Source organism: Pipistrellus kuhlii, unplaced genomic scaffold (genome assembly GCF_014108245.1).
Source record: "Pipistrellus kuhlii isolate mPipKuh1 unplaced genomic scaffold, mPipKuh1.p scaffold_m20_p_5, whole genome shotgun sequence".
NCBI classification, from domain to species: domain Eukaryota; kingdom Metazoa; phylum Chordata; class Mammalia; order Chiroptera; family Vespertilionidae; genus Pipistrellus; species Pipistrellus kuhlii.
The window spans coordinates 36,391,085-36,405,066 of NW_023425551.1; the positions used below are offsets into that span (position 1 = coordinate 36,391,085).

Genomic DNA, 13,982 nt, shown 5'->3' on the forward strand with positions numbered 1-13,982 from the left:
CCAGTTCTCCTTTTCACCTGTCTTGATCACAGTAGTCCAGCAGATGTTGACAGCTAGCCAGGCCTGAAACATTCTGTCCCCAGATATCAGCAATAAAAACCTGCAGAGAAAAAAAAGAGAGGCTGACATACACCAAAGAGAACATCAAAACCACCTGAGAGTGGGAATGTGAAAGTGCAGGTCCCCAGAATTCCTTAGTTCCCCTCTCTCAACAACCCACCTATAAAAACTCCTGTCTGCACTGAGATGCTAAGATGGGCTTTGAGATGAGAGTCCCCCATTTTCTCCAGTGAATGGGCACTTAAATAAACCTCTTTCCTTCACACCAGCACCTATGTCTTGTGTTTGGCATCAGGGTGGCAGGCAAAAGACCTGAAGTTCTTTTGGGCCGGTTTCAATACCATCTTTACATTCCCAACTTTTAGTCCAGGCCTATACAGGCAAACATTGCACAGGTCTTGAGGTTAGTCAGTATTTTCTGAATGCTGCCTTCCTGTTTTTTTTTCAATTGAGCTGGAGAATCATCTGGCAATTTGTTTTTGGTAGTGGGTGGTCCAACCAAAGAGGCAACTAGCAGAGATAACTTGAAGAGAAGTTATCCAGGAAGCTTAAGGAAAGCAGGACTTGAAAACAGGGAACCCTGGATAAAGCAGGCAGCAGCCGGGGGCTCTGGCTGGTGATGGCCATTTGGTGATGCCATTGACCTGGTTCTTCAAAGATAGTCACTGCTCTTCTCTCCTTTACTTTTTTTTTTTTTTAATATATTTTATTGGTCTTTTTACAGAGAGGAAGAGAGAGGAATAGAAAGTTAGAAACATCTATGATTCTGTTTCTTTTAAGTGTGTCCTTTTGTACATGCCCTAGACAGGAATCGAACCTGGGACCTTTCAGTCTGCAGGCCACGCTCTATCCAGGAAGCAAAACCGGTTTTGACTCTCCTTTGCTTTTAAGAGGAATGATTATCTCCTTGTCTTCACTCCACGGAGTAGGGCGGGAGGGAGACTCGACCCAATCCAAGGATTGCAAGGTTAGGCACTCAGCCTCAGGCGGCCCCAGGCCAGGTCCCGCGCTGAGCTCCGCGGGCCGGGGGCGGGGCGGCGGCGCGCGCACGCGGGAGGGGGCGGGGCCGGCCGGGGCGACGTGTCTACGTCTGCGCCGCCGGCCGCGGGCGGGTGACGTGTGGGCCGCGCCGGCCCCGCCCCCTCCCTCCTCGCCGGGACTGTCAGTCTGTCCGGCCGTGGCGGTCGGGCCGTACGTGCGTGCTGCGTCCTGGCCCGGGGAGCGGACCGGGCAGGCCCGGCGTTGGGGTGCGGACGAGGGCGCGGCGGCCGCCTGGCACCCTCAGCTCTGTCCGCGCCCCGCCCGGCGCGGGGAGGGAAAGGGAAACCGAAAGGGAGGGAGGCGCGGAGCCGGCGCCGGCGGAGGGATGGGGAGCGCGTGAGCCCGCGTCCGGAGGTGAGGAGGGGAGGCGGGAAGGGGAGGCGGGCAGTGCGGGGAGGGCGCGGCGGGCGGGCTGCCCCGGTGATGTTCCCCAGCCCCGGAGGCCGGCCCCCAGCTGTCACCCTCGGCGGGACCGTCCGGGCCGCCGGCGGTTTCCTCCCGGGCTGGGCTTGGCTACGTGGGGGCTGGGATCGCGAAAGTGACCGAGCCTCCGACTTCCCAGGTGTGCGGCCACGGAGTGACCGCCCGTGTGCTGGCTTTTCTTTCCCGTGTGCGGGTCATTACTTTTCATTAGTGGGTGTGGGGTTGTGTGTGTGTGTGTGTGTGTGTGTGTGTGTGTGTGTGTGTTTCGTTCCAAAGTCCTGGTAACTTTTTCGTTTTCTTTACGGAGATTCTGGGAGGGAATGCTGCTGCTTCCTTGTGTTTTTTGTTTGTTTCTTTTGTTTTGTTTTTTACCCCTACACTGGAAAGTAAATAGACTGGGGAGGGAGTGGACCATAGTGAATTGTGAGTGAATTTGGCAATCGGGTAATCTAGAATGTCGTTTAGAAATAAGCGTGTGTGTGTGTGTGTGTGTGTGTGTGTGTGTGTCCCACCTGGTTTCCTATCACAAATGGGCTTATTCATTGAATTCAGGGTGTTCTTGTGTCTTGCTGTTCTTCGGTTTAAAAGAAGCATAGTTGTAGTGGCAGCTAAAAGTTTGATATGAATGAAGTCACATGGGCAGTTCTAAATAGTAATCTTGTCTTCTGTTTTTTCCTTAGGTAAGGTTAGATTGATTAGCTGATATTTCCATCACCAGGTTTTATAGATTGAAATCATTTCTCTGATTTCCAAAGTGTTGTTGAAAGTTACGAATTCTTAACTTTTGCTTCTACTCTGCATGGTGCTCCTGTTCTTCTTCCATTTGTAACGATAGTTATAATGATGGTTGTAATGACAATCTTGCATTAGAACAGGTTTCCCTAGAGATGCCAATTAAATGATTCTGTAGGCAGAATCATTTTTATTTGATTGAATTTATTTTTCATGATTTAGCTTGCTTGATCCCTGCTGAACAGTTTTCTTTTGTCACTAATGTTTTCTAGCATTTTCAAATAGTTGCCAGGTCATTTTGAAATTGTCACTGATTTTTGAAATCAAGTTACTCGGTTTGTATAGCTAAGAAACATAGCATGCAAATAGGATCAAGGAAAACTTACATTCCATTCCGAGAGAAGAATGCTTACTGATAGGAAAAGTTGTCTTTTTAGAAAAATGTCTTTACTTTTTAAAAAGTGAGTAAAATGCTTAACAGGCTACATCAGATGGAACAATATAAAAATGTTAAATTCTGATCTTATTTACAATAGAAATAAATACCCTTCCATCTTGATTTAAGAAACTTATAAAATTCTACATGAATGATTTATAAGAAGAAATGAATATGAAGGTGATACTCCATTTGCAAAAATAAGTTTAGTATGTTTTCCCCCAATGTTGCATGCATTTTCTAAAATGAGGCCTGCTTAGGTAATACCTTGAAGACTCACTAAATAGTTTTTTTTCTTAGCATTCTTTAAGGAGTGAAGGAAACTTTGCAAAAATATTAGTACTGTCTCTACTCTAGGGTTTGAAATGGTAAGGAATAACTTAAAAATCATTTCTGGAAAGCTTCATAGATTAATGCTCTGAGTACATGTCATTGAACAAATATTTATTGAGTTCTTGGCCCAGGCAAGAACCATGCAAAATACCAGGGAAAAGCAACACATACACTACTTCTTCACTGTAGGAGATTATAATCACGATGCTGGCTTTGTGAGACTATTCAGTGAATTCATTTCTGGCAAGGAAAAATAATCACGTATGGCTAGTGAATGCTCCCTTGATCAACCCGAAGTTTGCAAAATGAAGGCTTTGTCACTGATTTAAAAAGTGAAAAAGTCACTGATTTTGGCCATCAGCTTAGAAAAAAATGAGTGAGTTTGAAGAGTGACTGATTTTACTTCAGTTTTTTTGGAGCTCTTCTGTTTGTATTTATTAGAAACAGCACACGGGAAGAACATTGCTGAAGTTCTGAATCCAATGGCATTTGGCCACATTTCTTGCCATCCTTTGACTTGGTTGACTATACTTCTTAAAACCCCTCTTCCCAGGGTTTTGGAGATACGTACCGCACTTCTGGGTTTTTTTTGTTTGTTTTTTTAACCAGGATTGTTTTTTGTTTGTTTTGTTTTTTGTTTTTTGTTTTTGTCTTCTACTGTAGAAATTCTCTTTTATAGACCTTTTCCACCTGATTATTCCTCAAAGGCTCATGTGCTGCCACCTCTCGCTGCCTTTTCTTCTCAGTCTACACAGAAATCCTTGGGTGATTTTTTTTCTCTCTTCTCGTGGTATTCCTCATGATTCTGATATTTAGATCCTAAACCAATCTTCTCTCCTCCACACCCGAATATTCAATCTTTACTGTACATTTCATACAGACAATGTCATAGAGACATCTCGAATTCAATTTGTTTGTGATTGAATTCATGATATTCCTGCCATTCCCATCCCCATAGTTCAGTGAATTGTACCATCATTCTGATCTATAAATGTGGAAGTCAGCCTTGATTTTTGCCCTGTACCCCACCACAAATACAGATAATCAGAGCAAGCCAAATAGATTTTATTTAACCACTTGATTCATCCACTCTCTTCTGAGTCAGTGTCATTACTTCAGTTCAGGAACCCATCCTCTTTGTTTTTCATCTGGATTGCTGCGGTAATTTTCTAGTACCTTTCTGTTTCCCTAACTTGCCTTCCTGTGGTCCGCACCCTTTACTGCAATCATGGTAATCCTTATTAAACACAGCTCAGGTCAAAAACACTTTGGGAAATTTTTTTTTACTATCAAAATAATTTCTATACAATGTAACTTATGAGGTCCTTCATGACCTGGTTCTTACCTCTCTCTCCAGCTCCATCTCTTATCACATTACTCATTGACCATGATACTCATTCATCTTTTCAGTTCCTTGAATGTGAACTGTTCTTACCCCTGAGCTGGAATATGTTGCCCTCTTGACCTGGCCAACTCTTCATTCTTGAAGTCTCAAATATAAGAAAGCTGCTTCTCCTTCCCAACTCCCCTTTTATTCTGATCATACTCTTCCCTGACTGCTTTTTCAGCGGTTTTCTTTTGTATTGACATAGCTTGTTTAATTGGCTTGTGTTCCCCACCAGAGTATAAACGTCATAAGGGCAGGCACCACATTGATTTTGCTCACCATGGCCACCTGCCTAGCATGTAGTAGAAATACTAGTCAAGAAATTTCAGTTAAATGAGTGAAAGCTGTTTTTCACTTTCTACTATGATTTTCCTTCTGAGCCCACTCCCACCCTAGAGTTTCTAACAAATACCGACTTTTCTCTTACCTTGCTTTTGCTTTTCTGCTCTATTAGCTTGAGATTTCAAAAATGTTTACTGAACTCTAATTTTAGAATTAAATGCATACGTGTGGGAGTTTTTGAGTTCTTTGAGAAAAATGACTTAGTGAGTTGAATAAATCACATTAGATTTTGATTTCTTTTATTAAATTTGGAGTAAATTTAGTTTGTAGAACATCTTATCTCAAGAACTGAAATACATTAATCAAATAATTAAACTAATTTCTATGAAAATATATTTTGAAGTATTGAAATAAAGATGATATAAACATTACAAAAATAAGTACATGGAAATCCAGACCTGTAAATATGGTCCTTTTTTGGTGGCAGCTTTGGCCTCCCTTTATCCTTTTTGTCAATCCATCCAGCCAGCCATTATACAAATATTTATTGATAACCTATGGTACTATGCACCTATTTTAAATGGCTGTGGATACTGAAGTGAACAAAGCAGTTCCCACATCATGGGACTCATTCTCATGGATGAAGCTGACAAGAGACAGAATATATGTGTATATGTGCATAAGTACACATGTATTCTCTGTTGTGGCTGGTGTGGCTCAGTTGGTTGGCCAATATCCCGTTCATTGAGGGATTGCCAGTTCGATTCCTGGTCAGGGCACATGCCTGAGTTTCAGGCTGAATCCCAGGTAGGGAGTATGCATGCGGGAGGCAGCTGATAGATGTATCTTCAACTTTCATGTGGATGTTTCTCTCCCTCTCCTTTCCTCTCTTTTTTAAAAATGAAAAAAAAAAAATCTTAAAGCAAATAGGTACTTTTTTAATACAAAAATAAACATCTTTTTTAATATAAGTGTGCTCTATGGAAGTATGTCCCAAATGTTCATGGGACATATTATACTGAATTATTTGTTGTTTACCTCAAATTCAAATTTAACTTTATAGCCTATATTTTTATTTTAAAGAATATTTTAAGAATGTGGAAAATTTCAGAAAATAATCCAACAAACGCTGTTGTACTTGCCATAGATATAATAAGTATTAATATTTGCTTTGTTTCAGATCTTTTAAAAATTATTGCTAATATTTTTTCTTTTGCCACTTCTCTCTCAATCCACAGAGAAACAATTATATTACTATTGAAGGAATACACTACCTTGGAACTGGTGTATATAGTTCTGATACAAGTTTCTATAAACATATTTCTGTGTAGTGGGATATAAACCAAGGCATAATGAGAAGGATTGAAGGAGTGAAATGGCACTTAATTAGCTTGGTAAAGAGAAGGCTTAAAGTAGAGTGCCAGGTATTTTCAACTATATATTTAGAAGTCACTCACTGAAAAAGAGTGCTTAAATTTTACAGTGTACTGACATTAGGCAATACAGATAATTTTTTAAAAGTTTTTTTTAAGGTCAGAAAGCAGCATCCAGTATTTAGTGACCTAGTTATTTTATGGTCTATACTTACATGGAAATTTTTATAAAACATTGGAAAACATCACTGTTCAACCTATACAGATGTAATTTTTATTAAAAAAGACAACAAATAAGATTTTCCTAATATTGTCACTGTAAAAATTATGAACCAGCAATCCTCAGAGAAATGATTACTTTACTATTACACAATTTAAGGTAACCTATAATTTTTAAAACATCAGAAAAAATGAATTTCAAAAATAAGTTCCTAATGTTTGATGCTTTATGAGGTATGATGCTTCTCTCAGAATTAAATTTTAAAAATTGGAGGTGACATTGGCAAAACCTGTTTTTCCTCTGATTTGTAGCATATATAATTTATGCTAAGAAAAAAATGACTTAGAAATTAGAATATGAAAAGGAATGAGAAATATCCTGACCTTTCAAACATCTTTCAGATTAGGAAGCTGTAACAGTGGATGGAATCTGGTAGGGAAATGATGGGTCAGGGCACATTTCTGACTGACATAACATAAGGGAGGAGAGTACCCTGTTTTTATAAGAAATAAACATTTATTCATAAATATTGAAATGAATAATTCAAATCAGAATGTTAAATAATGGTCACAATACACGCTTTCAGAAAGTTAAGTAAAGCATATATTAAATGAATATTGTAGCACAATAGAATTTTTTACTATCTATATGTTCTGGTTCATAATACCTAATTAGTAGATAATTTCCTTATCGGTTTTTATATATCATGATTACCACATTAATTCATTTGAATCCTGATTATAATGTCTAGTTTTTTTCTCCTGAGAGAAAGGTGGAGAGATTTCATCTGCTGCTATTACCAAATGTTTGCCAATTTTTTTATATATAGTGTCAGTGTTAGGGCTTTTTATGAATTTCCTCTACTATTCACAATACAGTAAGTGAAGGTTAAGGCCATGAAACCCTTTGATAAATATTTTTTGGATTTACGGTGTATAATTCTAATTCTTTGGGTGTAAAATTTGAATCAGGTCACCAGGTGCAGAGCTCATATTGAGTAACGTAATGGTGCTCCATGTAATTATGGTACAGAGAAACAAGTATACAAAGTCAGGGAAACAGTTTCTTTGTTAACAGCTAAGGCTTTTTTTCCAGGGCATCACTAGAGTTTTGGTTTGTTGTTGGGGGTACTTCTTGAGAGGAGGATACCTCTCAAAGTAGGTTTACAGTTGTGAGCACAGCAGAGAGGTTTCAGTTCACATTAATCTTTTAAGGACTTATTAAGGGACAGGCACAAATTCCTGGGGTCTGTCTTTCAGAGCCCCATAGATTGGGGTAGAATGAGCATTTTGCTCAGATCATCTGGGCCGGGATCTTTTCCACCGGACCCATGCGGGGGGAAATAAAACACATACTGCCTAGCATGTAATAGGTCGGCTCCAGGTGTCTTGTAGAGTGATAGAGTGCTTGTTTGATCCCTGTGGGAATTTCGATAGTTCTTGTTCTCATATGGTGCTGATATGTCATTCTAGCCACTTGTTTCCCAGGGCATTTAGAAGAAAGGCTTTCCTGCCCTGGCGAATGTGTCCCAGTTGGTTGGACAACAACATCTGTGCACCGAAAGGTTGCTGGTTCCATTCCTGGTCAGGGCACACGCCTGGGTGCGGGCTCCATCCCCAATAGGGTAGGGGGCCTGCAGGTAGCCAATCCATGTTTCTCTCTCCTTCTCCCTTCCCCTCTTTCTAATTAAGAAAAGAAAAGCTTTCCTTACCATTTGTTAAGAGTAAAATGAATATACGTAACTATAGGGGTCTTCTGTAATACAAAGGCAGTTTGGTTTATGGTTATGAGCCTGTCTAGGTTTAGCCCCTAGGGGACCTTTAAATTAGAAAATTGGGTTATTATTAAGTAGTTGGGGTGTAAGAACCTTATACAAATTTTATTTTTAACAAACCATTGTATATTTTGATTTATATAAAAATATATACAGGGTGGGACGAAAGTAGGTTTACAATTAGGAGTATTTTGCAAAAACAGTTTATTCTTGTTTTAGAATATATTAATTGTTGCATTATTTTCCAGACCAGTAACTGTAAACCACACCTTGTTTGTATGTGTTTATCTTTCTTTCCCTCTCTTTTTCTGTTGTCCATGCTCCAAGTCTGTTTCCTAATTTTATTGGACACTATTCAAGAGCAGTTGCTTCTTGCTTAGGAATGAATTAGGATCTAAAGTGAACTTTTTGAGTGGGAATAAGAATAATTAAAATTTCCCTTGAAAATTCCTTAGTACACTAGGTTGTCACAACATACTCTCTCTCAATATGTCCTGTACAGTATGTTTTTCCTCTAGACTTGGAACATATCACAATTTCTTCACATGATCCAGGTGAACAAATTGGCTTATGTTTAATGGCCATGTTGTATGTTCTTTTTTAGAAAGGGAACAGTATTTTAAACATTGGAGTCATGCAATGCAGCAAGATGTTCACCGTTTGAGATGCATATGGTGATTGAAACAGTGTAAGGGAGCACTGTATCTTATTCTCCATTCATCTAGAACATGTTTTCAGTATGGGAAATAGTGGGCATACAGTCTCCAGAATTATTATTTTTGTCTGTTAATACCTTTTATTTGCCATATTGTGTTTGACTGATTCAGATAATTACATGTGACTCCACTACTACATTAATCAATAAAGTATAGTATAAGTAAGGAATAGAAAGTAAAAATTCTAGGATTTACTATAAAATATGACCTCTTTTTGAAGTTGCATAATAGAGGATTATATATGTATGGCTGATGTTTCTTGAATTCTGATCTTGATAGTGCCCCATCTCAGTGCCATCTGATCTGATTCAGAAAGTTGGGGGTGATTCAGAAAACTTCATGGTGGGCTTTCCAATTTGAGAAGCCCTCCAGGTGACTGAAGGACACTAAAGTTTGAGAATGTCTTCTCTGTGCTCTCCTGACTCCTGCTTTGATTTCTTCTTTCAAATATTCCAGAAAGTGTTATTTAGAAAAATACAAATGTGTTCCCTGAATCATCTTGTTTCCAGAAATGCTTTCCAAAATTCATTCCCAATGGATAGTTAAAATTCAAAATGGATCATTTTGCTTTCCTGATTAAATTTTTTAAGTATGATATAGCGAATCCAACTGCTCTTTTCCCCAGCTGTTCTGATACCATTTCCATACTTATTTGCAATGCAGTCATTTGTTTCTGATTTTGAATCTTATTTTGCTCAGTAAATGTGACCTATATAGTGGATCAGCAAACTAATTTGGTCATCCTGAGCCCAGGAATGAGTTTTATACTTGTTAAAGTGTTTTAGAAAAAAAAAAAAGAATAAAACGATAAGACTATGCAGAGGGCAGAGAAACTACATGGTGGCCTGTCAGACCTAAAATATTTACTTTCTCTTTAGACAGGAAAATTTTGCTGATCCCCTGATCTAAATGATGCTTAATTGTTGAAATTTATTAGATTTGCTTTATGGCCTAGTAGACATAGATCATTTTAAACTGTTACTGATGTACTTGAAAAGAATATGTATTTTTCTAATCACTTGGTACTGTATATGTTCATTAAGTTAAACTTATTCATTTCACTTTCAAGTTTATGTCAGAAAATTTGTTGCTGATTTGACTGAGCAATAATTGATCAATTGAACTTTCACTTTGATGTTGGACTTGTCACTTTCTTTTAAGAACTATTTATTTTAATGCAATTTCAACTTTTTTCATTTCTGGCACACATAAACTAATTACTAAAATTTGTGGCACAACAAAGAATACATTATATTTTTTGCTGATCTAACCAAAACGAAAAAGGTATAATTTTGATTCGTTCACACTGGACTGCTATTGTTTCCTTGGCTCTTGTCATTGTTTATTTAGCAAGCTAAGGGACAGAGGTCAGTGCCCTTGACCAAATAGTCAGGTATTGCATGCTTTAAAAATTCTTGTGGCACATCAGTTGAAAATCCCAGGGCTGGACAATTCTTTGTTGTCAGGAAGCTGTTTTGTGTATTATAGGATGTTTAACAGAACCACTGGCTGCCCACCAGAAGCTAGTATATTCCTCCCTCCCTCCCCTCTCCCTCCCTCCCCCCCCACACACGTTATGACAACTTAAAATGTCATCAGATATTGCCAAATGACCTACAAGGGGCAAAATAGCCCTATTTGAGAATTGTTTTAAGGGTTTGTATAGTGTATGTGAACATTCTCCAGGGAGCCATGCCAAACTTTGTTATAATAAGCAATCTTGAACCAGGAAGAGCTCTAAGAGTGTCCCATAGATAAGGACTCCCCTCAGTAAATATTATTAGTCTTTTGCTAGGAGGTTAGTTGTTAGTTGTCAGAGGCTAAACAAGGAGATTAGATCAGGTCATCTGACTTTTTTCTTTCCCTGGGAGTTCTTTCCTTCCTTCCCCAGCTTCTTTAATTCTTTCCTCTTCTGTTCTTTAGCTTCTCTGTTACCTTTATTTCCTTTTCCCCCCTTTTCTTTCCTTTACTGTATACCAAATCATTATTGAGTGACAAAAACATGAACCTTACTCTTTGTGGGGTGACACAACACATAAATAAGTAAAGAAAGAAGGAAATGTCAAATATTAATTAGTGCTATAAAAGAGAATGGGAATTTTGTGCTTGATAATATTGTAGTAACTGAGTAGTTGCCCTTTCTTGGATTGAGAAGTCCAGAAAGGCCCCTTTCAGGAGGTATCTTTTAAGCAGAGAACTTTTGTGTCAAGGAGTCAGCTATATGAACATTGGAAGAGCATTCTGAGCAGGGAAACACTAATGCAAATGCATTTAGGTGGAAACATGCTTTAAAAAACAAAAGCAGTGAGACTTTGAAAGCAAGGGATAATGTGAGATGAAATCAGTGAGCATAAAACAGTATTGGAGAAAATGCTTCCTTTCCTCTCAGTATTATTGTCAGTAGTAATGCAGTATGTGAGACCTGTACTTAGGAATCTGTAGAACTTATTTTTAAGTAGTGCTAAAGTAGTACCCACCACACGTGTTTTGTTTATTTCTTTTCCCCAACATAGCTAGTATGTTATAAAAAAATAAACAAGTTCACGGGTACAAAATGTGTTGAATTTTATTCAACATTGGTAGCAGTTGCTTTTTTAACTAATTGTGTTTATTTTTTTTCTCTTGGACAGGTCAATTTGATTCCTCTCTCACCTCCTCCCAACAGATAAATATCATACTGTTTTGTGTCAGTTTCGGGTTCTCATTGTATGGATCACTGATTGAATTATAGATGGCTTTACCTCGACTCACAGGAGCCTTGCGCTCCTTTTCAAATGTCACCAAGCAAGATAATTATAATGAAGAAGTGGCTGACTTAAAGGTAAATTTTTAAAAAATGAAAACCATCATAAAGGACATGGGCAAATATTTGACATTTTTTTCCTTAGTTCTATGTGATTAAAATGGTATGTTTTAGCTACTAAGAAGGGAAATGTGTATACCTGTGTTTACTAATGGGAATATATATCGTAAGCATTTATGACTGACTATATTGTTAAAGAGAATAATCAGAACTATGGTATAGAATACTTTATTTTTTCTGTTGCTAAGGTTACTGCCAGTTAATTTTGTAATTTAATCCAGTAATTTACCCCTGGATTATCTTAAGTTTTTGGGTCTATAGTAAGATTCTTATTTAATGGAGAGAAACAATGGTCTATACCTGTGGTTGGCAAACTGTGGCTCACGAGCCACAGGTGGCTCTTTGGCCCCTTGAGTGTGACTCTTCCACAAAATACCACGGCCTGGACGAGTCTGTTTTGAAAAAGTGTTAGAAGAAGTTTAAGTTTAAAACATTTGGCTCTCAAAAGAAATTTCAATCATACTGTTGATATTTGGCTCTGTTGACTAATGAGTTTGCAGACTACTGGTCTATACATGGGAAAGATGAATTTTATTCTTTTAAACTCAGTATCTGGTCTCATAATTGACTCTTGTCTGATCATTATAGTTGAATTTATAGTCCTAAAGGTATATGAACTTATGAAGAAATGAGCTATATAATATAGTCTATGAAGGAACTTGCTTTGGTCTAAGCTTTGTTAAAAAAAAAAAAAGCAGAAAAATTGAGAAGAGGTACACATGGGATATTACTTATTGTCATCTTAATGTAGAACTTTTTGCTTTTTATTTTGCTGTATGAAAATAATTTCATAATGATTATCCATTGTGATTGTACCTATAAAAAGCTTTTATTAAACATATCTTTTAACAACTGAGATTCTTTTTAAACTTATTCAAGTAAGGTTCCTTCTTGGAGCTGTAAATTTGGATGAGAATAAATACAGTTTTGAATTTTTGTGTTGCATAATGTAATGTAAAATACATGCTATAAGTGATGAATTTGAGAAAACCTTGAACCAACATGTCACTGTATTTTGCTATGTGTTTCAGATGAAGCGATCTAAACTTCATGAACAAGTTGTAGGGCTGGACCTGACGTGGAAGAAAATAGTAAATTTTTTGAATGAAAAACTGGAGAAGAAAGAAATGCAAAGTATAAATGAAGACTTAAAAGATATATTGCAGGCTGCAAAACAAATAGGTATTGTTTTGTTTTATTTTTTTTAATAGATCACCAAGGTGCAAAAATATATTTCTTTTAAATTAGAGTGCAAGGCTGAACTTTCCAAGCAAGTTTTCATAATTATGAAAGACCCTCTTATCTATTAAGGAGCTTAGGATACAGTTAGGGAGGCAGAAGCAAACAATTATAATACAATCAATCATGAGGAGTTTATAGGAATTTAGAATTTGAAAACCACTATTTTGAAGTAAGGAGAGGGTGAGCTAAAATTTTAATGCAGCTTGAGGGACCCTTAAAAGCCACGTAGCTCGGTCTAGCTGAACTTCACTTTAATTTCGGTGATACACTAACAATTTCATCAATTAATTATACTTAGAGGAAATTATAATTTGAGATTGTAATTACTTATTCTTAACATGCTACTATTCCCAAGGTTGAAAACAAAACAAAACAATGAGTTTGTTCATTGACATTTATAATTTCAGAATCTGATAACTAAAAAGCATAATTAAACTATGATTGTTCTAAATTTTTCACATGCAAGTTTGTTACTTATAAAAGGTTCAGACCGATACTCTTGACCCTGTGTAACTGCCCTCCACCTTTCTCTCTGACTTCAACTCATTCGTGCCTTCACTCACAGTGCTTCAGACACATGGTTTTTTTCTCATTTCCTCAGACCCACTAAGTTGGTACTTATTTTGGGGTCTTTGCACTGCTGTTTCCCTTGCTGAGAATCTTCTTCTGCCCTAATTTTAGAGTGGATAGATGCTTTCTTGTTAGTCTGAATTCCCTTAAAAAGTTATTTTCTAATGATCCTCACTAACCATCCAATCTTACATTGTTACCTGGTCATTCTTTATCTTATAATCCTTGGTAACATTTATCATTTTATTTTTGCTTGTTTGTTTATTACCAATGTTTTAGGAATAGGATATAAGTTTTATGAGAATAAGTCCTTATTTTTCTTGTTGAACACTCCATCCTCAGTGCTTAGAGTAGTGTTTGCATATTTTAGGATCATCGTGAAGTTTCACTTGATAAATAAAAAAAGTTTTCTCAGGTGATTTCTTAGTTGAGGGGAGAATTAAATCATTACTTTACCATATGCTAGGTTGGCAGGTTTCTTTCTTACACTGGCTTTGAATGGTATTTTTGGTATATTTTATATACATAAT

General features: G+C 37.5%; 1 protein-coding gene across 12 annotated transcripts in view; it reads left to right on the forward strand.

Moving 5' to 3' along the window:
• Nucleotides 1-1,201: 1,201 nt before the first annotated feature.
• Nucleotides 1,202-13,982, forward strand: part of ASCC3 (activating signal cointegrator 1 complex subunit 3) — a 217,716-nt gene continuing 204,935 nt past the window's right edge. For 5 of the 12 annotated variants that reach the window (XM_036413368.2, XM_045573227.1, XM_045573228.1 and 2 more), the window contains exons 1-3: nt 1,203-1,455; nt 11,408-11,598; nt 12,672-12,822. In XM_036413368.2, coding sequence (XP_036269261.1) covers nt 11,509-11,598; nt 12,672-12,822 — 241 coding nt within the window. In that variant the 5' untranslated portion in view covers nt 1,203-1,455; nt 11,408-11,508. Of the gene's footprint in view, nt 1,456-8,362; nt 9,120-11,407; nt 11,599-12,671; nt 12,823-13,982 lie in introns of those variants that run through there. The other 7 variants (XM_045573232.1, XM_045573233.1, XM_036413372.2 and 4 more) reach the window with 6 other exon arrangements.